We start from the raw sequence: 27,815 nt of genomic DNA, 5'->3' as shown, positions 1-27,815 counted from the left end.
TTTCTTGTAATATTATGACCTTATTCTTAATATAGTAGTGGCCCTAATAATCCGTCATATAAGACAAAACTTGCAGTTGCCCAAACATTTTATGACCAGCTCATCAAGGAATAACACACTGTGATGTATTAATGCATCATAAATAAGACTGAGTCTCAGCTCAGCTCATAGAACCTAGGACACAGTTGTTATATTTACGGTGTCTGACAGTGACGGTAAATTGAAGCGACTCCGGTGGTGTAAATGAAGAGGTATTTTTGGAAAACGTCCATCGCAGTGCCTCAAGCTTCCATGGGTCTTCCTAATTATAGCTAACAATAGCCTATCCAATCAATGCATATGCACACACACACAAACACACACACACACACACACACACACACACACACACACACACACACACACACACACACACACACACACAAAGGAGCAGTGTTGAGGGCAGCCACCTGCTCTGCTCATTACCTCTGACCTTGCCCCCCCTCTCTCATAGAGATAGAAAGAGAAAGGATGTCATAAAGGATAAAGTCATGACAGCTCAGTGCATTAACCACAGTTTACACTACAGAGACATTTCTCATCAAGGTTTTATCCCAGACGACGTTCTTGTGTGATTAGGAAGATAACACATTAAATACGGAAGGAAGCAGATTGGCTACACACTGATGCGCTCACTCATTTCCCTCTGTTGGGAATATGTGGTGCAGCTGATCAGTTTGGATTTAAAATGAAACAAGTGAAATATATTAAGAATATATTACAGCTACTTCTACTACTATTCACCGTACCACAAGCCTTCAGTGTGGCGTCAGATACTGCTACTGCTACACCCAGAGAGTACAGTGATTGTATCCTGTTGTCCCAATGCAGGACTCCAAAGATGTCATCAAAATGCTCCTGGCCATGGCAAATTAAATATGGTCATCAGTGGGTGACCCCTCATTAATCATGTGGACAAGAATGTGGCCCACAGCAGAAGCGTCTCCAGTGTAAGTCGGGGCCTCTGTCCTGAAATAGCTGAGAGAGTGGGGGACAGCGAGGGAGACACTTTACACCAGACGTAAAGCTGGAACGTACAGTAAAGACAGCGTGACAGCCTGACTCCAATTATCAAACTCTTTCAAACAACCTCTTGTGACTACTCCTGCTCCTCCCTGTTTGTCCTGTGTGTTGCGTTGTGTAAGTGTTGTGTGTAACTGTGGGCACCTGGGCCCGGTGTCCACAGTCTATAAAGTGTGACCTTCACTAACAGTTTCTCTCTCTCCTTCTCTGTAGACACCCATTGGTTATCAATCAATCAATCAATCAAATTTGATTTGTATAGCCCGTATTCACAAATCACAATTCGTCTCATAGGGCTCAACAAGGTGTGACATCCTCTGTTCTAAACCCTCAACAAGAGTAAGGAAAAACTACCCAAAAAAAACTTTGAACAGGGAAAAAAGTTAGAAACCCCAGAGAGAGCCACATGTGAGAGATCCATCCCCCAGGAAAGACAGAAGTGCAAAAAATGCCACGTGTAACTGCGAACATCAACAGTTACAGTAACAGTTACGGTTTTGTTGCAGCCTTAGTTGTCTTCAGTTGCATTATTACCTTTTGGTTTACATGCACCTTGCATCACTCACACATCATGTTCACACACACACACACACACACACACACACACACACACACACACACACACACACACACACCCTCCACCACTGATACTACACACAGCTCACACTCCAATGTGTTCATTTTTATTCTGTCTTTGGTTAACCTCAGTTGGCGTAATAAATATACTTTTGTTAACATTTAACAGTGGTGTGTCTGCCGTTTTTCAGACATTTCACTGGTGCACTGGTTCACTAGTGCTTCATATTGTTCAAATCAACACAGCGTATACAGTATTGGTTATATAAAACTGTGTACAGTTTAAATACATCACTCATTGACAAACAATCTGCAGTTTTCCCAATATAGCGTTAACTCTAATCTTGTATTTGATTGATGGATAAAACTATTTCCCATGTTGTCTTCTACATCATCACAGCAATTTGTGTCAGCTGTAAGACCTGTTTATACTGCAATACTATAGAGTGGTCATCAAGACTAGAAAAGCCCTATATAAATACAGACCATTTACCATTTACCATTCCAGGTATAATCTTATTTTGCCATTATCCTTTGGATTTTCAACATCTAACAATCAGTGACTGTTTATTAACATGTTATAAACCTCTTACATAACTCTCCCCTTTCAACACAAGCACCTAACTATCCCTGTCCCTCATAAACTCTACCAAAGCCTCTAAAATCCCCTCACTGGACCATATGAGGGATTGGCTCCTAAAGTAAGAAGAATACATTATCTAATTACTTGAACAAATGACACCCAGACATTTACTTACAATATGAAACACTAATGACCATAGATCAAATTCACCAACATTAAGTCAAGTGTTCTCTGCTCCTCATAATTCAACACAGAGTAAGAAAAGTGTTAGTAGTTAATATCTCTATCATCACAGACCAAGACGACAGATTCCTTATCAACACTAATCTGACCTTGGGAAATATTTACAGGCCCAGCACGGATAATCCAGCTGATCTCAGGTAACATTTTACCATTAATTATACTCATCAGATGTTGAACAAGACCAAAATCTTGTCAAAATCCTACCAACAAAGCAAAGGCACTCATAGCTTCCCCACTGACATTTTGGAAAAGATATTTCTCTACTGCTTGTGAGAATGACACGTGAATCTATAAAATCCCACCACATATGAATACTGTTAGCTTCACAGTAAAACTGGAAGTAATACTTTCTACATGTAACTCAGAACTATGAGAAAAGCAGCAACACCTTCAGCAGGTGCACACAAAGCTTGTTCACTCAGGTTGGGAAAAGAAACATTAGAGTAACTGAGTCACCTACTAACCTGAGTGACTTTCTCAGTGACATGGTGCGTTCTGTCGATCAGTTTGCAAGGAGGTCTGATTTCACCAGGAGGTAAGTGGGCCAGAGGGCTTTGGGTCATCTGCTGCACACACACACACACACACACACACACACACACACACACACACACACACACACACACACACACACACACACACACACACACACACACACACACACAGAGAGAGAGAGAGAGATAAAACAAAAAAATGCATTCTGTTTCAATCTGATCATTTTTACACTTTAGAGTGAATCTTAGGTATTTGGGTAAAGTTCCAATTCAGATAAATGTATGAATGCAATCAGTAATAATGAAAAGAGGATAACTCAAAACTACAAGTTACCTACAATTAAAAACTGCCAAACACATATGTAATCTGTGTAATGATTAAGTGTAGGTAGAAAATGTAAGATTATTGAAAGTAATTCATATATTTATTCATATATTTACCTTGTTGCACCATATGTTCAGCAAATTGTACAATTTTCTTCTTTACAGGAATGTTTAATAAGCTAGAACCTCTAAAGCTCCAGGGATACATTTGTATTTTGGACATATATGTGCATTGGAAGTGTGTGTGTGTGTGTGTGTGTGTGTGTGTGTGTGTGTGTGTGTGTGTGTGTGTGTGTGTGTGTGTGTGTGTGTGTTTGTGTGTGCTACCTGGCTGCTGGTTCGGCAACGCAAATCAGTGTCTGATGTCCCAACTGGCCCACTGGTCTTTCTGCCGGTTACCATACGAGCTACAGGAGAGATGAAGGGACTATTGATTTTTCGAGTCCAGCTTTGAGAGCAGAGTTTCCACCCAGTTGGGCTGGCTCTTATTTAACTGTTCAGGTGGTTTTGGCCACATTCCAATAAATCACACCTTCCTCCCCTGTAAAATGTCTTATTATGGCATATTGATTATTATTAGTAATTTAATTATTGTAACCCTGGTTTAAAATTTTATCTCATTAACAAAACAGATGTTTTGCTTGCAAATATAAAACAATATATGCATTCACGCACACACACACACACACACACACACACACACACACACACACACACACACACACACACACACACACACACACACACACACACACACACACACACATTATCTGCATGTGTCAGTGTTTTAAACTGGTCCAGAACAAGCTGTAAGGGCTTTAATGCTTCTTTTCTCATCCAGACAACACAGTAATGTTAGGCTAACAGAGAATCCCAGATTGACAGTACTAACTGAACAGAACAACCAGAAACATATGTAAAACTGTGTGGACATTTTTAAGAAAGTGCAGGAAGTCAAAAACTGTACATTTTGGAATTTTAAAGTCTGTGGTCTATTCACAGTTGTCGTTTCTTTACCTTTTCTGTCTTATAACCACCACTGTGCACATGAATTACTGTAAATGTTTGAGCTAGTGCCCTCTACTGCCTGAATTAATGTACACAGTGGAGGTAAACATGAGACATGTACACATCTCCCTTTATAAAGAGGGCATTTACATTAATAAGACAGTTGTTAATCTCTTAAATCAAACTCTTTTGTTTTAGAACATTGCATACAGCATTGATGGTAGTTATACCTTTTTAAGGATGTAATATTGATGAAAAGGGCAAATGTAACATACAACATTAAAAGATTAGGTTTTGTGCTTTTTATGGTAGATTTAAAGTTGTTATTATATCAAATGGCTTATTTTGTTCTACCCATTATGGTGTATGTTTGTTGACGTTTAAATGAGTTTACTTTGACTTTATTAATTTATCTTAATTTGAAATACTGGGATGAATACTCGCCTGTACAGCTGTTCCTCAGCTGCAGCCTCTTCTCCCAGTAACTCTGCCCAATCTTGATATCGTCCACTGAGGAGGAATGTTTTAAATTCCCACAGCTGCCTTCAAAGCTACTGGACGGAGGGTGGACGCCATCTTCACCCTGGCCTCTCCTTCTCTGCGCTTTCCTACAGACAGACATGTACCACTGTAAAATGGCTGTCAGACCTCAAAGGATGTCCAACGTACAAAACATTAACATGAGTGTCTGTTAGTGACCTGTTACAGTTAGACCCGCTTTCATTTTTATTTCAATTATAGCCTCCCATCATCCATACTATGATCCATACCCAGCCAACAACAGCTATATGTAAAATAGAAGAAAGACCAATATACAATACACAATAAGTGAGGGGGAGAATGGTGAATCAACACTATATGTCACAAGTTACAAATTATCTTTTGTTTGTCATTAGTACAAGATTATGCTCATTATTTATTATAAAGTGTAGTACTGCCATATCACGAAAAACAGCCTATTTAACTTTAAATGTATTGACTGTAACCCACCAATGAAATAGTCTTTTCTGTAATTCAGTGGCACATTTATGGCTCCATACATCAGGATGCTTCCGTTTAACTGTTGGTCCCTTTTCACAACCCAATAAATTCATTATGAACTATTGTTGCAAATAATAGTCCTTATCCCCTCTTTGTTAATTCCACAATTACATTTTTTTTCCTACAAAAAATAAATGAATGAAATTAATACATGTGAAAATATACATTTTGCATGACGGGCCCCAAAATCATTTTGGGTTTTGCTGCACATTTACAGTTGGATTCAACCAAGCCCTTTCATTAACCTCATTTCCGCAGCAGTATGCAGATGTTTCTTTTTTAAAGTAATTACATAAACACTGTGAACAAATGCCAGATAAAGTTAGTGTGAGTCATTATACATAATATAATATGGTTAACGTGGTTTATAACACACTATAATGTAGCTGTATGCAGATATAACTGTTTTTTCATATATTTGCCAACAACTGTAACTTCCTGTGTTCATGTGTAGAGTCAGTTGTATTAACATACAATGAACAACAAAGCTGTAACAATATGTCAAATATATATAAACATGTCTTTATAAATGCTAAATGGTCTATTTATATGGCTCTTTTCTAGTCTTGATGACCACTCAAGGCATTTTACAGTACAGTTTTGCCATTTACCCATTTAAACTCACATTCATAGAATACATCTATGTGCAGCACTTTCTCTTTCATACAGGACTCACACTCTGGGCACAGCCATCAGGGGCAATTTGGGTTCAGTATCTTGCCCAAGGACACTTTGGCATGCAGAATGGGGGAGACTGGGATCAAATGCAGACCTTCTGGCTGGTGGGCAACTCGCTCTACCCCCTGAGCCACAGCCATATAAACTCCATTATATATTGATATATACTGTTTATAAAAGTTTACCCATCCCATGATTTTAAAGTTATTACAATCTCAGTAGTAATCTCAAATTATTCTTACTTAACAGCCTAGAATTACCTTACTGCAGTTGTATGCCTCCACCAACCAGTGCAGTTTCCATGTAAGTATTTCTTTATTTTCCAGATTTATATAAGGCTACGTGACCTTGACCTTTTGACCTTTGCTCACCAAAACATAATCAGTTCATCTCGGAGTCTAAGTTAATGGAAGACATTCCCTCAAGCTGATCTTAAGATATCACGTGAAGGAAAACATAAACATACTTTGTGAGGCTACCGTGACCTTGACCTTAGGCTTCCAAAATCAAGTTATTTAAATATTGAGTCAAAGTGAATGTTTGTGCTAAATGTGAGAGGATTCCCGATGGTGTTCCAGGGACATCACTTTCACAAGACAAAAAAAAAGGAATGGGACAGACGGACAACCCGAAAACATAATGCCTCCAGCCACTGGCTCTCACTGGCATGGAGGCCTAAAAAAGAAAAGATTACCTTGGTGCAGCATAAGAAGAGGTAAGGGGCAGGGCCAGTGATGGGGGGGCTGAGGTTGGAGATGGGGGCAGACAAGTATGAAGCACCCCCCCTCTCCTCCCTCCTCCTCCTCCTCCTCCTGTTCTTGTGTCCACCAGAAGAACATCAGCATAGCCTCCCTCTCGTCTCTTTCTGTCCCCCTCACTACTTCGCCTGGGTGCCTCCAAGCCATCCCTCTCTCCTCCTCTCCCTGCTCCTCCTGTTTGTTCCTCCTCATCATCCTCCGCGTCTTCTTTATCCCACAGTAGTAGTTTAGCTCCGCCCTCCTCCAGCTGCTGCCTCTCAGGAAGGGCCAGCAGTTTGTCCAGGGCCACAGACTCATGACCGAAGGGAGGGAGGTCAGCATGAGGAGAACCCAGCTCCGTGTCCTGGGAAAGGACTCCTGAACCGGAGGTGAGGGAGCGGAGGAGAAGGTGCAGACGCTGCCGCCAATCTGTTTGAAGACCAACAGGAAGAAAGTGATGGTTCAGTTACTTTTAGAATATAATTCTACAATAGTTTGTTGCTATAAATGAGCTACAACACCTCGACAGGTGGTCAGCACAGAGTACAGGCCTGTAACACCAGTAGCAGAGTTCATGTCTTTACCCCCGTAATGTCAAGTGAGTCAGGGGTAATCTGGCTTTTCTGATTCTCTTATTGATTTTGAATTATCTTCAACAGGGATGCTGCCCATCCAGCAGCATCACAAGAAAGAACAAGAGCCAAGATAACCTGATAAAAGACATGGAGGAGTAGTTTCATGCTAATGTCAAAGTATCAAAGTTTATTGAACAATAATCTTGTCTGAGCCTAGACACAGCCTCAGTGTTCATCTTCCAGTTTGATTTACGGTCTAAATGGACACCAAGATACCTATAACACTGAACTGTATTGTAAATCAATAATTAACTCATTGGTCTCCCCAGCATTCAATATTAAAACAATTTGCATCACCAGTTGTCAAATGAGTCAACCTCTCTCCTTTAGGCCAGGGCATTGCCTTGATGAAGTGGACTTGACAGGACACCGGACTACGCCTATGGGCAGCAGTATAAAGTGGGAATAAAAAGGGAAACAAAACCATGCCCCAGGCTCCTTTTGGAGTTAAAATATATTTTAGTAAATGTGTTAGATATAAGGGTGGTAGAATAGTATTAAAAGCACTAGAAAAATTAAAAAAAACTCATTGTAACTGTTCTAGCAGCTGTTTCAAGGTGGCTGTAAATTAATGTCATTGAAAATGTAACCATGTTAAAATGATATTTCATTCATAACATATTGGCTGTTCCAAGTTGGTCGAATATAAACCTAACATCTTTGAGACACTGTTGCTCACTGGGTGGCAATTATATATTTTTTAAGAACTTGCACTGCATAAAGTTGTTATGATAGAATTTTATGTGCAGGTCCTCTCAATTTGAGCCTTATTGATGTCCTGTCTTGTGTCCAATTGAAAAAACCTTCAGGATATTCTAAACGACTGCAGTGATATCTACTTAGACTATTTTTAGGCCAGAGTCAGTAGGAGAAGATCGTCAGCAAGGCCAGTGGCAGACCTGATGTAAAAGGAAGGACGTGTTGAATTCTGAGTTATTACAATGAGGGGGAGATCATTTAGATGCTAAATGCTGAAAGGATGACATATTGGAAATTTCACACAACGAGATTTTCAAAGCTGATTCCAGAAAAGCAGGAGGAAATACACTTGTTTTTTAAAAAACTGATCTAATCTCTTCTAATAAGAGTTTCAATCTCCACTGCTGATGCCCCCAACCTTCCTTAAGCTTCTCAACAAAGAAAAAGAGGAATCGATGAATCAAAGGTGAAAATTTGAAGATGATCCTATAACAAGCAATAATTGTTCTCTATTGCTAATTATATAATAATATTTATTCATTGGAGAAGTAAAACAATATTGAGATAACATATACCTAGAATGTAGTTACTGTCTTGACACGTCATGCAACGATCATAAAATTCATGTGCAATAAGATCCCTAAGACTCTGCTGTGATAATTGATAAGTTGGTGTTTTAGGATCAGTGTCTGTCATCATTGATTCCTCAGTGTGTATGAATTCACTGATGAGCGTGTGGATGAAACATACCCACAGCCAGCCGGGGGAAGTGCAGCACTCTGTTGAGCTCTCTGGCTGGGGAGCTGTTGGCTGGTCTGGGGTCAGTGGGAAGCTCAAAGTTGAGGATGAACATGATGACAAGGCCGTCTTCATTCTTCAATGGAACCACGTCTATTTCACAGTTTAAACACACTCCTGCAGGGAGAGGGAGACAGAGAAGAGAGAAGTCAAAACTTACAAGTAAATTAAATTAATTCTGAACATTTCCACTAGATGGTGACACATGAGTGAAAATTACTGATAGTGCAATACAATTTTTTTTTTATCTCAACTCTCTCTAATGCCTGTTATTTAGTCAAATCAATGAACCAATTCACATTCAATCTCATTCATAAATTTGTGCGAAGAGTCCTCACCTCCCTCACAAATCCACTCAGTGAAGGGTCCAAAGGCCCAAAGGCCCAAAGGTCACATAACAGACACATATGAGACATAATTATCTTAAAAATTCAAATGAAATCTAAAAAAAAGGGTTAGCATGATTGAAACGATTGAAGATGATTGAAGTTTTGAAGCCTTGCATAAGGCGGGAAAAAAATCAAATCTCTGCAAACTTCATTTTGGATTGGAGCATCCTTCTTCAAACTGCAGCTCTCTTTTTACAGTGTTCTACCAGTATATTTTCAGACTTTAAAACATGTCACAAATGGTGATCGGAAAACTGGCACGTAAATTGGTAACACAAACCTCACCGTTGCAATTCATAGAGTAACTTTTTTATCTCTTTGGACAGGACAACAAGAGAAAAAAAATTGAGTGAGGGAGTTTTTTTCATTTAGCATTTCAAGAATAAAGTGTAAATCTTGAGGAAAATCTTTGTAAAAAAAAAGTCAAACTTTTTGGAATCATTCTCTACAAAATGCCTTGTGGCAACTGGTAAAATTGTTTTTCTGAATCAGTTTTAGAAAGAAGTAAATGATTCATCTTTTAGCGCGTAAACACAGTGTGGTAATGAGTGAACCCTGACAGTAGAGGCAGACAGACGCCCGCCCTGAGTCTGGATCTATGAGAGGTTTCTCTCTGTTAAAAGGAATATGATCTCGGAAGGTCTTGAACTCACTATGTAAAGTGCTTTGTGATACTATATGTAGGTTTTCTTCAAATAAAATTGAATTGAAACAAATACTTCTTCATTCTTCCAACTTGAAGCTAGAGCTTTTGATTCAGTGACGACACCATACCAAGCCAGTGAGCGTATGTGAAACTAAATCTCATATTTCTTTATTCTGATTGACTTTTGTTTATCATAGCACTGTGCTGAGAGAATTAACTTGATTTGCTATGTTATTCATTTGAGTATGTGAGTGTATAGTATTTGTGTGTGAAGGACAGAGACAGGAGAGGGGGCTGGTGATGGGGCTAAGTTGACAACCAGGATGGATTAATGTGGCTGCATTGTAACTTATTCTACCTTAATATTATATCCTACCTGACATAACAGTGACAGACCATCTGCTGCAGAGCACACACACACACACACACACACACACACACACACACACACACACACAATTACAAAATATCTAGGCATGTTTCCAACATGATAATCCTATGACCTGATATTGAAGCTAAATCATGAGCAGTACAGACCCTGTTGAATACTAATGTGATTTAAGTTGGAAATTACTTGATTTCCAAACTCTACCGATAGATAATTTAGACTTTGTGTTGCATCTTCCACCCGACACAGATCAAGTGTCTGTTGTGTTGTTAGTTTCAAACCAACACAGTTGTTATTTTCCCATCCAGCACCCATGTTGTTTAAATAGCACATGCTGAGCACTCATGGGTGCATTTTCTTAAAATGAAAAACAAGAACTCAGGCAGCAGCTGATGTCTTATGCAGAAGATTTTAATGTAGACTTGATGCATCAAGGAGACCAGAAGGTGGAACAATATACAAACGCTAACAGAGTAACATGAGCAATTGTCACCCCCCAAGTCTGAAGATGTCTCACACAGCATCCCCATATATCTCACTCACCCTGCGTCACCCATTCTAACAGCACATCCATGAATGGCTAGAATTGCTGTCACTCTCTATGTTATATGTAGGTGTTCACATCCTATTGGATAGTTAAGCCTAAAGTATGCATTCAGAAATCACATTGTGTCCTTACGTCTTACCACTGGTGAAATATGCAAAAGAGTTGAAGTTGGTGCCTCTGTCTGGCTCATATGAAAGTCCCTAAGCGTAGACACTACAATGTACTGTTGGTTGGTCCTTTATCTATAACTATATAAGGGAGTATCTGTGGAATTAGACAGGCACTATTGTCCTGTACAGATATAATGTGTAATATACATAATATATAGTGGCATATACAGTAATGTGTGAGGATGGTCAAAAACTCCCCAACAAGTAACACAGAATTTAACTATTTAAAAGGACATTATGATTAGTATACAATCTGCTCGTATGACACACAAATTGTCTCCTTGAATGATTTCACGTCATACTACTATAGGGATACACTGTAACAATGAATAAGGTGGCACAAAATAAAATTGTTTCACAGCTTTACTGAATTTATTCAACTTGTAGAAATTGTTGCCCAAATTAAATATTTCACATTATCAATTAGTTGACACAATGTCCACACAATTCAAAATATTAAGTTATTAGAACTTTTTTTTAAATAAACATTAAAGTAGACTCATGTTCATCTTTGGAGATACTTAAAACTTAAGTTAAAAACTTTGAGTTACCTCATTTCTTTGCAATTGTTGTTCCTTGTCATCATTGCTTTCTGAAAGCTAGTAAGAGGTGAATTTCTTGCAGCATTTATGGGTTTACAAGCCAAGTGCTTAAATAACTGTCGGAACTGAAGTAATGGTGGCTTATCTATCTTTATCTTCCACTACAACCCCGATCAATCTATATGAAATGTCTCATTGGTGTGTGTGTGTGTGTGTGTGTGTGTGTGTGTGTGTGTGTGTGTGTGTGTGTGTGTGTGTGTGTGTGTGTGTGTGTGTGTGGAGGTCATAATGAAGGTCAGTGCTGGTCTTTAGGGACAATAAGAGAAATAGGATCACAGTTTTCATTAGAGAATAAGTACCATATCAGCCAAAAGAAATGATTAACTTGCGGATTAAAGATTAATGGAAAGCGCCAAAAGATTATTCAGTTCAAACGTACATGCGCGCGCACACGCACACACACACACACACGCATTCTGTTTCTCACTCAGCCTCCACTACGCCCTTCATGCCTGACATTATACCTCTCGTCCTTCTCCTCTCTTCTCCTCGCTTCCAAGGGTAGCACTCAGGACTCGCTCAAATTTTGTTACACATACTATCAGAAAATTCACTGGTTTTATGAGGACCACTTCAGTTTAAGCACACTTTATTATATTTTAAATGGCTAAAACTGCCATTTGTGCACATCAATATATTCTTAATAACCCATGATGACAAATTCTAGAAAAAAACTCAACAAATGTATTTAAAATATTTGTTAAGTTAAGGGGTATGGTGTTCACTTTATTATCCTTGAGATGGGGGTGGCATTAGGACAGTGGTTAGCACTGTCCCCTCACAGCAACAAGGTTGGTACTTTGAACCTTTGGACTTCTGTGTGGAGTTTGCATGTTCCACGCATGTCACAGTCAAAAGAACAGAAACTAAAAATTTCCCTTGGTGCGGATGTTATATTGTTCCTCTGAATTTCAGCCCTACGATACGCTGGCAGAGTGTTCAGACTAAGTATATATTCCACCTCTCTTCCAAAGTCAGCTGGGATTTGCTTCAACCTCCCCAACACCTAAAAATGATTAACGGTATAGAAAATGGACGATGCCTAGAAGTTGAATTTATTAAGCATTGTTCAAAAAGGAACACAACAATTCATATTGCACGTTAAGACAAGATTGGGCCAAGAAACAAACTCTTTATGTCGACCTGTGAGCATACCTAATGAGAGTTTTTGTATTTCTGAGTTGATATTTTTGTTTTGTGTTAAACACTAAGCTAACACAGCTGTTAGAAATAATTAGATGTAGTTTGTTATATGCTAATGCTAATAAACCACAACCAAAGAAACATGTCAGTGATATATGTATATTTCAGGGTTCGACACACTGGTCAAATAAAGTTGGAGCTACCCATCCATGAGGAGCAGCTTGATCACAATCCCCAGCTAGCTGTCAGGTGGTGGCTGCTAAAACCGGCCATCCCAGAAACATGTATTGACCAGAAATGAATACAACTCAGTTTTTAAATAAAATACAAAATAAACCTGGACCTTTGTTTTGAAGGAAGTATTTTAACATACCTACATAGTACTCATATAAATGAGAGATATATACATTAAATATGTCCCTTTTAATTGTTTCTTTTTCTTCTGCCAGATGAGATGAATGTGAACACAGATGGAGTTTATTAATCTCTCAGACTCCCTTCAGTTTTGTCTGTAATAACCAGTGCTGGGTTCACTATGGCACATCTCTAAAATCCTCGATGCACACTACCATACTAATCAACCTCATTGTATTTACATTCTGGTAACCGTAAACATTATTGAACACAATGGAGTCAGAGGCGCTGAAGAAACTAATATGGTCAGCAGAAATCCTGACTCAGTAAACCTACAAGTGCTGTGTCAGCTTCCTGAATTGCTCCTGAACCAGAGACCTTTCTGCTCTGCCCTAGCGTCAGTATATTAAAGTAATTTACCCTCTGACCTCTTCATCCTCAGGCTAAAACAATAAGACCAGGAATTGTTGAAAAATACTCACAAGGGAGCTGGTAAAATGACAGATTAAATTTTAATAGACAATATTCTACTGCAGCAGAGACGCAGAGGGAACTAAGAAACTACACCACAACACTCTGCAGACAACTTCTGTCTGTACATGGGTTTTCCCTTTTGCATCATCGGAGGCTAATTATGTGTCATCGAATCATTGATCAGAACAGGATTCATTTCTTATCCCTTCCTCCTCTAAGTCATTTCTCTCTACTTTCATGTCCACACACAATCACAGTCACAAAGCCTCTTGCAACAATGTTAAGCTGCTTTCAGACATGCACTGAACTCCGCAGCTCCTCCGCAGTATTTTCTCCAGAGGACAGAGGTTGCTGTTGTGAACACGTCTGTGCAGAGAACCTCCCGCTGCGTTATACATGTGAGAAAAGCAAACTGCGGGTAAAGTCTGTATCCAATTCTCCAGACTTTTTCATGTCTGAAAACGACCTTAGTCAATACACATCATTGCTGCCATATAAGTAAACCTATTAGATGATGAGCTTTGTCTCTATTTGAATTTACTACTAGTAATAGTAGTGTTGTTACATTGAGTTTAGTTTGTTACATTGATTTGTAAAGATCCATGTACAAAAACATTAATGTCACATAAAGACAAAAGATCTATTGTGTAAGATAACAACACAACAGGGGTGTAACATAAACGTAGTAGGCTCCTGTTTCTATTTGTTTAGAACACTTCATGCTCTTAGTTGTCAAGTCCGTCTCAATATCTGTGTTAAATGTTTTCTAGTCAAATACGTTAAGTATAAATATCTGTATCATAAACTTTAATGAACCAAACATTAAATACTGAGCTGTTTTTTAATTTTACATAGACACAAATATAAACTGGAGGTTATGTAGACAAAGGAAAGCACTGTTCACCTGTTTATTCAAAGTTCAGAAAAGCTTGACTCAGTACGCAGAACCCAGAACTGGAGAATCAGTTGTCGTTGCCATGTCGTGAAGGTTCATGTTGTCGTGAATGCTGGTCTACTCCTCTTAAATACCGTGGTGAGTAAAATTTTGCAGCTCTCATCACAAATGATGACCTAGTGCTTGAAAATCTGAGTTGAAAGGATCATACCTTCTTTAGTGTAGAGTGAAATCTCCACCTTCCTCTCCTCTGCTCCCAGCAGAGCTTTAGCCATCTGGGCCATCGCTGGTCTCCTGGTGTGAGGTCCATACAGGAAGCTGCAGGTGCAGGACTTCTGCATCACCTCCGCCCGGGTATAACCACACATCCCACAGAAGGCGTCATTACAGAATATAATCGCACAGTTCTCCACCTGTGCATTGGCGATGATAAACTTTCTATCTGTAGGAGAAGAGGAAAGGAAAGAGACGTGAGCAAAGACTGTTAAGTATTCTCGCTATCGATTGGCCCTTTCGTGACAATTACAACAAACCATTGATCAATGTTCCTAAAGGAACAAGGATTCAGACAAACCTGTGCTAATACTAAAACTTCTGATGAGGACAGTTGAGATGTGGAATCATCAGCAGGTGATTTTATATTGAAAAAGACAAAAACTCTTTCCAACATGAAAAGCTGTCATGTGTTATGTGACTGAGTTATTGTAAAGAATGGACTGTCATGTTGAGAATGTAGTGTTTTTGTTGACAGTCAGTCATGACAGAGTTGACAAAGCCCTTCATAGACCTTGGTGCTGAGGAGCTTCACAGTTCTGTTAACAGGGTAACTGACTCTTTAAATCAGCATTCAACGGGGGTACAGCGCATTGTCCACTAAGAAGGTCGGCAGTTTGATCCCTATCTTCCCCATTCTGCATGCCGAATTGTCCTTAGGCAAGATACTAAAGCCCAACTAGCCTCTGATGGCTGTGCTGACACTCTGAGTGATGTGCGATGGGGAAAGGGCTGCACATAGATGCACTGTATGAATGTCTGTGTGAATGGCAAAAACTGTACTGTAAAGCGCATTGAGTGCTCATCAAGACTAATAAAGTGCTATATAAATACAGACCAAGAAACAGATTTAATTAATGGGTCGTTTTCTCCTCTGATCCTTCCAGAAATTACTGTGACACCAGTCTGGCATTAGAAAACTACATGGAGGGGCCTTTGGGAGATGATGCTAACCGAGGAGCCATGCTTCTCAGACAACGAGGTACAAATCAGCCCTTGTGAACCTCCTACATGTTGTGTACATTATACTTGTCCTCCTCGTGTCCTCTGCTGTGTGTGAAAGAGGATTCTCAGCACAGAGGAGGAATAAATCTGCTGTCAGAGGGTCTGAGGGTCCCTGCACCAGTCTTGAGGGACCAAAGCTTGGAGGAGTTGATACAAGCCTCAAAGGATAAGCAGTGTAGATAGTGGATGAATGGATGGAGTATAATACTAAGGACACTGCGCAGCTGGGATTCAGTCAGGGTAAAAGAGTAAGGCCCAAGTAGTCACAGTGGCCATCAGGGGGATGGGCTTTAAATGCAGCCCCTTGTTAACTTGTTTTGTTGTAGTTGTTGTGTCGTAACACTAATGCACTGAGCATATAACAAATGTATTATTTTGTTTCTATTTTACAAACAAGCACTATTTAACTCAAGTATTTTGCACTTCACTTAGTGACTTTTTCCTTTAGAATGAAACAGCAGGATCTTATTTCTGTAAATGATCTATTCATTACTAAAACATTTATCAGTGATACAGTTAAGATGGAGAAAATATGAACGTGTTGCTTTGCATGTGGATTTCAGTGGTGTTCCCAAACTTTCGATTAGATTCAACTTTATTGTCATTGCACATAGTACAAATCCAACGAAATGCAGTTTAACATCTAACCAGACTGTACACATAGTAGATTAAGATGAGGCAATATTTACAGGTGAAAGTATGTGTCATATATTATATATAAGCATGACAAAACACAGATAATAAAAGAGCAGCAAGGTCAATTAGTTACAGATGTTGCATAGAGTATATGAGAACACTGAGTATATACAGATGCAGTGAGAAGAGTATCATATATGAGATAAATTGTTCTGTATGAGGCAGCAGATAAGGCATAAGAGTAGAATAAATAATAACATGTGCAAAAGCAGGTAGTGTTGTGGAATTCTCGGAGACACTGTCTCCTCTCCTTGAGACGTAGTGCAGCTGTCTGTCGTGTTTGGGGAAGTGTGAGAGCATGGCCAAGGTCTAAGGCTTCACTCCCTAGACACCACAGATATGAGACTGTGTAAGCAGGCAATACTGTTTCCAGAACTAGAAAATACATTTACTTTTTTAGGAACTAGCAGACCAATAGACTAAATGATCTGTAGGGATTTAAAGTGTGACCACAGGAGATGAGGCTTCAGAATATGAGAGGATATCATGCACAGGTGTTGTATCGATGAATTCAGATTTTGTCCTTGGCCAAGCTGCAAAAAATATTTCAGCAAAAGACAACAAAGGACTCCTCAACACTTTCTTCACTGATGAGTTGACCATTAATCAGCAGATTTTCCACAACAGGTAGGGGGTCAATGAGTGATAACATGTACAAAACAGGTGAGGGGGTCTGAGGCCTGAGGAAGGTATTGAGGTGTGACATAATAAATATGTGCAAAGAAGCAGTGTAAGAACCATAAATATGAAGGGGAGTGGGAGTAGTGGGCTAGTGCTGGGTTATAGAGTTCAGCATGGCGATGGTGTTGTGGAAGAAAGTGTTCCTGAGCCTGCTGGTGCAGGACCTTAATCTCCTGTGCCGCCTCTCTGATGGAAGGAGGGTAAACATTCCATGGTTGAAGAGTGAGGAGTCCCTGTTAATGCTGCGAGCCCGCCACAGGCCCCAGGTACAGCGGAGGTCTGCGATGGCTGGGAGCGCAACGTTGATGATGTGCTGGGGGGTTTTCACCACCCATTGCGGGGCCTTCCTGTCAGCTGCAGAGCACTTGCCATTCCACACCGTGATGCAGTTAGTCAAGATGGTCTCAAAAGTGCAACGGTACAAGTTCTCAGGATCTGAGGAGCCAGAGGAGCTTCCTTTACCTCCTTCAGAAAGTAAAGGCACTCCTGTGACTTTTTAAGTGTTGAAGGACCAAGAGGGATCCTCAGAGATGTGGCACAGAGGAATTTGAATCTGGAGAAACGCTCCACCTCAGTCCCATTTATGTGAATGGAGGGGTGTTTGCCGCCTGTGGTCCTCGGGTGATCCATAATGAGCTCTTAAGTTTTCTTGGTATTGAGCGCAAGGTTGATGTCAGTGCACCATTCTGGGACCAGCAGCCTTGCATGCATTCACTCTGCTCAGTGAAGATTGAACATGTGGAGAGTCTGAGGGGCTGGTAGTATGGCGGGGGCCGTTTTGATGGTTGTTGTATTGCTGGTCCTCTTAACATTTTTGGTAAGGAGCACCAGCGCTACAAATGAGAAAAGCTAGTTTGGAGCCTTGTAAAATGGCACCCAACACGTTAAGGGCTTTGTATTCACTTGAAAAAAAACATGATGGGGTTCATCCAATATCACTGGATCCAGACTACTCTGTGCCAACCTATGGGATGGAACGCCACAATGGTCAACTCAAAATGGTGTTGACAGAATTGAAACTCCAGCTTCATCATGACATATAAAGTGCTGCCGCCTAAGCCTCTTCAAAGATACTTTTTAATGCAGAGCATCAGTTCTCTTCTGTCAAGTCTTTTGTCCAAGGCCCTGAAGACTGCAGTCATTACATCTCCTTTTGATTAAACATCTAGTAGATATAGGCCTATAAGACACACCTTATGAATGATTGTTAAAGTTATTGCTTTCTTGGTAGAAAATAACCTCATTACCTCATCTCATTAGTTGTTAGAATTCAATCTGATTTGTATAATGCCAAATCACAAAATGACATAATTTTCACAAGGCACTTTACATAAGGTCAAGACCATGCAACACAATAGAGAACCCAATGCTTCCCACAAAAGCAAACACTCTTTACTGTGGAGAGAAAAAAGAGGATGAAACCTCTAGCAGAACCAGACTCAATGTGGGCGGCCAAATCATATTTTCTACAACTGAACAGAGACTTCTTATTGGCCCCAAAAAAGAAAGACCAAAAGTTTTTGCTCACCCTGTGTCCAACACCAAAAACTACAAATGAAGCAAAAATCTTGGTTTTAGTTATGGACCAAAATTTCAAAAGCCACATAAGGACAACAGAAAATCTGACTAATATCAAGGACCTCTCTTTCTAAACAGGATACAGAAAAAAATCTCAACTTTCAGATACTATATGAATGATGTCTTAACAGGTCTCAGCAAAAACATAAACCAGACAGCAGCAGCAGAGTCCTGACATCACTAACACCAAGCAAGTGGAGCACGCCACACTGGTCCTTAAATCACTACACTGGCTCCCTGTGTGTCAAAGGATAGATTATAAAATCCTATTATCTGTTCATAGAGCACTAAATGTTCTTGGGCGTAAATACATCTCTGATTGACTTGTTCGTTATGATGCACATCCGTTCAGGTCATCTGTGTCAGGTTTCATTGTTCCCACAATCCACACCAAGTTTAAGCTGAAAATAATTTAAATCAACTTTTTCATTCTTTAAATTTTTAACAATTTCATTCCCCTGCTTTAGCTTTGAATTCAGACTTTGAATGCATTTCTATGGCTGTGTAGTGCACTTGTATCTGAGAGGTGCAGAATAAAGTTGTTGTATTGTAAGTTTTTTTCTTTCTGGATTCTCTGACAAGCTATAATGAAATCAAAAAGGCTAATCCGGATATCATTTGCTATGTAGGTCTTAACTTTAAAAAAAAAGTTGTCTTTCTTACTCGAACAGGTGTTTCTTGTTTTTTCCTATTGTAATTGTGATGTCAAACTACTTGAGGTTACTCACTCTGTTCCTCGAACTTGCGGATGATGGTATCCAGGAAAGTGTTCTGCGGAGCCACGTGGCCTCGTCTTACCGGCATGGTCCAGGTTCGAGTTCCGACCCGGTTCGGAAGCTTTCTCCCGATATGATTGGCTGATTGAAATTAGAGCTGTTCTTTCTCCAGACACGATTTTCTTTAGTCGGATGTGTAAAATGTTGTTCCTGAGTTTGGCTTGTTTGGTTTGTGTGTCCTCATCCTCTCCTCCACCGTGTCTCTCTCTCTCTCCTCTCATGCTCCCTCCATCCTGTCAGCACAGACCCGCCCACTGCAGGTAATGTTCACAGTAAACAAATAAGGCATGAAATCAGGAAACTGTTTATAATACAGACCATCGTGAAAAACAACATCTTATTATTATCAATATTTTGTATTTCTGCAATTATCTTGCAATTTCCATCATAATAGATATGGAGGGACAATTCTTTTTCTATGCACACTCCATTTGTGCATCTCTTTTGTCTGATCTTCTCTACACCCTACAATAAAGGCGTTAGTACTTCAAGTACAAGATCAAGTACTTTTTTCAGAAGTCATATTCCTGAATTTACTTTGGGTGTTATTATTGGTCTTTTATCTCTAATGTTGTTATTATTTCCATTATTTTATTTTTATTTTTATTCTGTGTTTTAATAATTACTTTATTTAAGTTAAGTTATTAAGATTTCAATAGAGGAGAAATGTAATAGAGTTACAAATTTATTTTACTCGAGTATAGCAACAGATTCTGTAGCCAACATGTACATGTGGAAACTTTCATTAGAGTCATTTGGAAGACAAAGCATCACATTAGGAGCATATGATGTAAATATTAATACATTATGATGATTCATTATATATTAATCATTATTAGTATGGTTAGTGTGTTAATTGAAGTGTTGTGTTCATGGGGTTCTTTAATAACTTAAAACTGCTGTGTTCAGGACAGCTCCTTCTAATTTCAGTCAAACAGTGACATCTCCAGGATCAATTTTGTAATGACAGCCCGTATGCTGGAAAAGTCCATAATATAAATGTTTCTACCACTTATGACAAACTATGAATTTCGTGTGTTAGACAATTCATTTTATGATAATATATCAGTTTATATGATGAGCTGTGGTAATTGATGTTCCTTAATGTTCTATAGCTGTTTGAAATTCGTCTGACTCTCGAACATGATGGGGTTAAACTTGTTAAATGTTTTTTAATTTGTGTCTGACAATGAAAATATTAATATGAAATATAATTATACTGCAATGCAATAAAACAAGATTAACAAAAAAAAATCATTCTCATTCTTTAACTGCGTGTAGAAAACTAAAATCACTCCCATGGTAGCCTACAATAACATTTACAGCACATGAGGTATGTAGCTGGAGCCAAGAGGTGATGAGTTTAGGATAAACTGGTGTGGTCATGTTTTAGCTGCCATTACTTACAGTATATTCGTATATTTGAAAATGGGTTCTGTAACTCATACCTTGCCGTCATCATTCCATAGCACTGAGCTTGGCATTATAACTAATCATATTAGATATCAGTGATGACGAAGATGACAGTGAAGATAAAGCTTACCCCTCATCTCTCTCCCCTCCCTTGTCTAATCTTGTGTTCATATGTGGACACACCACCCAGTGAATGTCTACACTGATAGAAGATAACAAATAGATGCAACAGACGAAGCTTGAACAAAATACTTAAGCAAGAAATCAGCTGAGATTAAAGCCGACAGCCTCCACTCCTCAATCAGGACAAAAAGGCAACAACCTCTGTGTGTTGTGGGTAAGTACCAAGCAGATAAATGTACAGCACGTCTTGTTATGTGTCTTCTGGAGCTACAGATATGGTAGAGACTGAGTCTATTTTATGTGTGACTATCAAAACAGTCATGATCTATTTTTCTGTAACAAATTCATATAGAAATATTTTCTGTGGATAATTATTGTTGTAGTTCTACTTTACCATCTCTTTTTCCCCGTAGCTATTTCTTCCAATAGTGATTTCACATTTACAGTATATGTGCATACATAATTTGCTAATATGCATATATTTTGTGGTGCATGTACTTACTTACTTACTTTTACTTTTCAAGTCACATTATAATGTATTTAAAACCATTGAGCTGTAGGGTTAAAATCTAAACTGCATTTGAACAAATGAATCCAGCTGAATTCAATTCAAATGTATTTGTATGGTGCCAAATCACAACTTACATTATCTCAAGGCCTGTTACATAATAAAGTATAAAGCATCAGAGAGGTGATGTATATATTGTGCTTGCACTTTATCCCAATCAGGCAAAGCGAACTTTTACATCGTTATGATGACATGTATGATGTAATTTATATTATAACAAATGGTTCATCAAAATAAGATGAAGATTGCGTCTCTAATCTCACGGTTGCAATAGTTAATGCATATCTAAGCTTTATGACATCATTTTCTGATTTCATAGTGACATCATGATGACGTCTTTCCTACAATATTATTATAAATTCTGTAGTTCTTCGATCTATATAAGCTTTAGTTTGTTTCTATAGTCCTAAAGGCTGCAGAGATACCTGTAAAATATATTTGAACTGTACATAATGTCATTTTCTGTCACATATATATCATCAAATGGTGGAGAAGAGTTTTCTGATCAATATAAACTTGAGATTGACTCTTCAATAACCGACTTGTTATTTGCGGTGAACATGACCAGTCTAAAGTAATAATTTTGAAACTTCCAAGTAATTCCACCAAGTTTGTTGGCAGTCCATCCTTGACTGTATAAACTTGCTCACACACACACACACACAAAATTATTTTGCACACACACATGCAAACACGCAAACACACACAGGTGCAAGAACAATGCCCTGCTTTCAACTAAGCTGGTACACAATGTAATTAGCTCCCTGTGGCTGACGTAGTGTTGATAAGTGCAGCTCAGCTGTATCAGCATAAAAGCTTCCTGGTGACTAGCGTGTACTTCTTAAATGCTGTTGGTTCATTCAAAATTATAAAGCGAAGTCCTCAACCCATATTTTAGTAGCTTCGACAAACAGAAAAGTAAAGTAATGTGTGGAAATAAACCCAAATATGACAAGTTGCAGTAGAACCACACTCAAGACTATAGTCTGTTGAATTATAAACAAACTCCCCATTTTCTCTTTGTCACCAGAGGTTGTTCTTAAATTGTCAGGATCACAATAATAAAATCAAACTTGATAAACAGAATTACAGAGCTTGCAAAGCTTTCAAATAAATGTCACGTCACACACATGCACATATACTGAGATGTCCCAGGTGTGTGTCAGACTCCTGCTAATCTCTGCATAATCTGATCAATCATCTTCAGCCTGACTCATAGTAAGTGGCTGTGACAACTGCATGGACCTGTGCATTCAGTGAACTATAACCAAGAGTATCATGCAGATGAGATTGAAGATTGTACAAAATCAGATGCATGTAGGACAGTTACGAGATTAAGCATATACGTAACTCTGTCAGACACAGTTTGGTAAAGAAGCAGCACTGAGGTCATAAACGTTCATTCGGCATTGAGAGTTAGAGTTAGGCTGTAACATGGCTCTCACCTGGTGCATCACCTCAACTTCTGCGTGTATGTGCCTGGTTAAGTGATTTGTTTGTGTGTTGCAGGCTGCTAGGATGTCTGGCCCTACCCTGGAAGAAGAGGACTTGCCTGCCAATCACACAGGTCAGAGACAAACTATCAGAAAGATGAGGTAGACATCAATTTCTAAAATGGAAGACAAGCCTAACTTGTGTTTCTGACTTTTGGGTAAGACAGTACACAAGATAACCATTTTAACTCAAGCCAGTGAATGTTAATTCTGTGTGAAAAGTTTAATTGAGGTGTTAACCAATGTGCTTTTGATGTTTTTTCTACCTTTAATGCTGTACATTATATGTTAAGTATGTCTATGAAGGTGCTTGTGGTCATTTCTTTGTGTGCTTGCAGGTCCTAAAGGTGTAATTAATGACTGGCGGAGGTTTAAGTTGGACAGTGTGGATCAGACCGTCCCTCAGAACAAGAGAGAGCTGCTGAGACAGATGTCCAGCCCTAGAGAGGATGACAAGGACAGAGGCAACAGAAAGGTGGATACAAACAATCACAGAGACTCACATATTGTATACATATCTCATAAAGTTCATGACAAGGATACAAGAGTCTCAGTTGTACTAAAACAAAAAGGTTCAGAGGAAAAGAATCAAAATCACAGGCTGGACCATTGGTTCACAGCCAAAGTTGCCTTGTTTATAATTTATGTTAATGTCAAAAAGGTGAAGCAGTAACATTTTTCCTCACGTGTAGATGAGCGTTCAGGAGTACGAGATGATCCAGGATGAGGACGAGCGCTGCCTGAAACGCTACAGGAAGAATTGTATGCAGGAAATGCACGAGCGTTTGAGCTTCGGCCCGAGGTTTGAAGAAGTGCACGAGCTTGAGAGTGGGGAAGCCTTCCTGGAGGTCATAGAGCAGGAACATCGGCAGACCCTGGTGGTAGTTCATGTCTACCAGCATGGTGTCAAAGGTTAGTTTATTTTAATCATGTTGATCTGATCTCATTAACTATTGCAACTACAATGTTTAACTACAAACGTTTTACAGGGGCTCCCTGTTTATTTTAGGATAGACTTTAAAAATGTATTGGTTAGGGTCTGCTGTCAGGGGGGAACCGTGCATGTGTCATCAGGGCCCCAAGGCTCTGGAGTGAATTGACTGAGGAAATAAGTCAGTCTGAGACAGTGTCTTCTTTTAAGTCCTGGCTAAAAACATGCTTTTTTGGGAAAACCTATTCCTGAATTTATTTGGGGAGCTGGGCTATAATTGGCCTTTTATCTCTTATTATTATAACCATTATTCGTTACGTAATTCTTTCTTAATTTTAACGGTTTGTTTTCTTGTTCTGTTGAAGTTTGAACTTTATTTTGAAAAGTGCTTAATAAATAAAGTTATTATTATTATTATTATTATTATTATTATTATTATTATTATTATTATTATTATTATCATTATGAGATTGTTCACTACAATGCTGTCTGCTCATGATCTCCATTGTCAGGCTGTGAACAGATGAACTCGTGTCTGGACTGTCTGGCGTTGGAGTACTCCAGTATTAAATTCTGCCGTATTGATGCTGTGGCCACAGGTGCTGCTGAGCGCTTCTCTTCTGAGGTAAGTAAACTCTACCAGTTTGACTCTCCTGATGTAGATTGCAGGTGGAAGCCTGCCATTACAGGCGCCTATTCCAGTCAGCATCCTCCTCCCTTTAAACCTTCTGTCTATTACCGTTTCCAAAAAACCCTGTTGGAAAAATGAGAGCAAGAACCTACACACTGAAAAGATCACATAGGCAACATACATATTTTACTGTTTTGTGTCTCAAGATGATTATGATTGGTTTAAAGAAATACAAACAAGTCAAAGAGTTTTTCCCCCATAGTAAACTGACAATGACTGCTGCCAGACCATTTTCCTATACAAGAAGAAGGTAGCTTATATTAATTATAATATCTGAGACTAATAACCAATTGAATCACAGTAAGCCCCATGGAGACATTGAGATTTAGTGATATGAAGAACTGTGAGGTAAAAAAGGGTACAATTAAATAATCAAAACAAATAAAATTGTCTTTAACTCAGTCTCAAATTGTATTGATAAATATTTATAAATGTTTAATTGATGTAGACCATTTAAAACAATGACAACACAAGAGAATACAGCCTTGATATGAATAACTACACTACACATATGCCTACAAAATAAATATTACTCCAACATATTTTTACAGTGACTTTATCAATGTTGTCAATTTCTGGCCTGTAACCCTATGATAGGCTATAATAATTCATTTTGTCAATCAACGCATTCATAAAATCAATCAAAAGTTAAGATATTCAATACTGAAACAATGAAACAATTTGGCACATACTGAATATGTTAGACTAAGGTGTAACATCTCTCTGAGTTTATTTCTAGCTGCTGATGAATTTGTCTGACAATTCTGACACAAAAGACACAAAAGAAAACTTGTTGCCCTCTTGAACTTGAAGGCTGTCATAGCAAAAATACTATTCACAATTATTGAAAGAGTATCTTCTTAAAAAAGAAGAGGAAAAAATGGATCACAGTATTGATCCAAGATGCTGAGTACTGATTCAAACCAGTGTCACTACTAAATGATCAGCCTGCATTCGGCTAAATCCTGATTCCTGTCGATATCCTTTCAGGTTCTCCCTGCCCTGCTGCTGTACAAGGCAGGTGAGTTACTGGGTAATTTCCTGGCTGTTACCAAGCACTTCAGCGAGGATTTCTTTGCAACGGACGTGGAGGGGTTTCTCAATCAATATGGCCTCTTACCTGAGAAGGACTTCGCAGCATGTGCTGATGACGAGGACGAAGGAGGGGACGTGGAGTAGAGGGAGAGGGAAAGAATTAAGAGGGAGGAGAAAAGAATAATAACTGAGAGAGGGGGGAGAGAGGGAGAGAGGGTGGATTTGTTGTGGAGTGGATACAGAGGAAGAGGAAACAGGAAGAGGGGAAGAGAGCTGAATAAAGGAATTGTGGGAAGAAGTGGAGGAAGACAGTGGCACACAAACACTAGTAAAGAAAGCATTAATATTGCATTACAGACAAATACACACATAATAGTAAACATCCACCAGCACACACAGAATGTGGATTATAACTAGAAACAGTTAGGTGTAAATTACATGGTGATTTGTACTGAAATACTGCTTGTCAGTCATATCACAGCTCTGATTAAAGACCACTTGACCAAAATTCTTTCAGTCTCTATCTGTTTGTGTCGCATTATAAAGGTTGGACTACAGAACTGTCACTTCTCATCATGATATTGTTTCTATTTCAGTTAAGTCAACATTTCTTCAGCAGCTCAGTTCTATCTGTATTTTTTTGTGTATTACAATTTACCACACTAATGCACAATGTTTGTGGAGTTATGATGTCATCATGGAGGAAACTTGAGGACATTTTTACATGAGGTTCTGATGAACTGACGTCCAAACCTGTGCCAGTGTGTTACAACATCTATATCAACCTATTCTCCTCAGCTCAGATCTGTCACACGATACTACAGAGGTGGGTAATGATTCTCTCATTGTGCAAATGACACACAGTAAGACTGACATCAATAAGAATGGCCCACTATTTTATCCATTCCTAAAACTACAATCTGTAAGATTGAAGAGAACAGGATCATCAGATGCTAATTTTACAAAGACATTGATCATGTGTTTGTAGGAGAAAACCCCAGATAACATTTCATAGTTCCAACATTATTCCTCTATTTGGCAATTAAAATACAGGACGAAAATGAATTGATAAATAAGGCCATTTAATTCTTTAATTCTGTGCTAAGGCAATAAAACAAGACCCATCACTGAAGGTTGATGTGTGCTGCTATAAAAGGAGGCGCTGAAGATGAAAACAAGATGAAAAGAACATGGTTATAGTGACGTCAAAGCTTTATGCTATTTTTAATCAATACTTAGGAAAATTGGAAAAGAGGTTCATCAAAAAGATAAGGGATGAATGCAGTGAAGAGCAGGTGAAGCCAGAGGAGGAAGAGGAAGAGTTATCTCCTACAGCAGCAGATGAGTCAGGACATGAGAACAAGAGGAGGGATCTTTAGCTTCTCTGGTTCATCGGTTCTCAAACGTTTTGATCTCAAGTCGCACCTTTACATATGATTTTAGCTTTTCTATGTAAATCATCATAACTAAGTTAGATTCCAAGGCACACTAGTGCACGACCGGGTCAGTTGGGTGTTGGTTGACGTATGTTGATTAATTTTATGACCAGGACCGGAGGGAGGAGAGGAGAACAGAGCAAGAGGAGAGTGCAGGGGAGATGAGCAGTGCGACAGACGGATGAGACACCCAATGATACAGGAGACTGAGGAGAGGTGAAAAAAGGAGCATCAGAAAGAGCTAACCCAGTTTGTCATTGTTCTCTTTTCACAGTTTAAAAGGAGCCCTCATTACATAATAGAAGCAGAAGCTATCAAACCAGGGTTGGACGATATTAAAAATTTTGTCAAAGCATTGGCAACATACAATACAGCATATGACTAATTAATTATGTCAAGGCTCTTTTTGATAGTGTTTTACAACTGCTGCTGAAAATAAACACAATAATTAATTGCCTGGCTTCAAAAACTGGAAAAAGTTTACTCTTAGGTGGAAATAATAAGAAATGTCTGGGCTGCTCTCAATGCAAGTTTCCAGTGTCCTCAACCTCTTCCTAACCACTAATCTATAAGGGTTGGGGGGGCAGAGGACGTTGCACCTTATAAGTCCTATGAGACAAACTGGGAATA

General features: G+C 39.0%; 2 protein-coding genes across 2 annotated transcripts in view; one reads left to right on the top strand and one right to left on the bottom strand.

Annotated features, from left to right (window-relative positions):
- The window catches only part of LOC118117217 (potassium voltage-gated channel subfamily H member 6), a 40,443-nt gene extending 20,756 nt beyond the window's left edge, over positions 1 to 19,687 (bottom strand). Inside the window, exons 1-7 of the mRNA XM_035169277.2 lie at positions 19,448 to 19,687; positions 14,698 to 14,928; positions 8,831 to 8,995; positions 6,704 to 7,175; positions 4,735 to 4,898; positions 3,610 to 3,689; positions 2,929 to 3,030 (exon numbers count right to left, since the gene is read on the bottom strand). Coding sequence (XP_035025168.2) covers positions 2,929 to 3,030; positions 3,610 to 3,689; positions 4,735 to 4,898; positions 6,704 to 7,175; positions 8,831 to 8,995; positions 14,698 to 14,928; positions 19,448 to 19,523 — 1,290 coding nt within the window. The 5' untranslated portion in view covers positions 19,524 to 19,687. The remainder of the gene's footprint in view (positions 1 to 2,928; positions 3,031 to 3,609; positions 3,690 to 4,734; positions 4,899 to 6,703; positions 7,176 to 8,830; positions 8,996 to 14,697; positions 14,929 to 19,447) is intronic.
- Positions 19,688 to 21,054: 1,367 nt separating this feature from the next.
- Positions 21,055 to 26,257, top strand: LOC118117979 (phosducin). Its single transcript, XM_035170700.2, has 6 exons — positions 21,055 to 21,245; positions 23,109 to 23,166; positions 23,431 to 23,567; positions 23,785 to 24,004; positions 24,536 to 24,648; positions 25,705 to 26,257. The coding sequence occupies exons 2-6, from the start codon at positions 23,118 to 23,120 to the stop codon at positions 25,891 to 25,893; spliced, it is 708 nt and encodes a 235-aa protein (XP_035026591.1). The 5' UTR covers positions 21,055 to 21,245; positions 23,109 to 23,117; the 3' UTR covers positions 25,894 to 26,257.
- Positions 26,258 to 27,815: the final 1,558 nt, after the last annotated feature.

This window comes from Hippoglossus stenolepis, chromosome 11 (assembly GCF_022539355.2).
Source record: "Hippoglossus stenolepis isolate QCI-W04-F060 chromosome 11, HSTE1.2, whole genome shotgun sequence".
In the NCBI taxonomy this organism is placed as follows: Eukaryota; Metazoa; Chordata; class Actinopteri; order Pleuronectiformes; family Pleuronectidae; genus Hippoglossus; species Hippoglossus stenolepis.
This window is presented reverse-complemented; position numbering and strand designations above follow the sequence as displayed.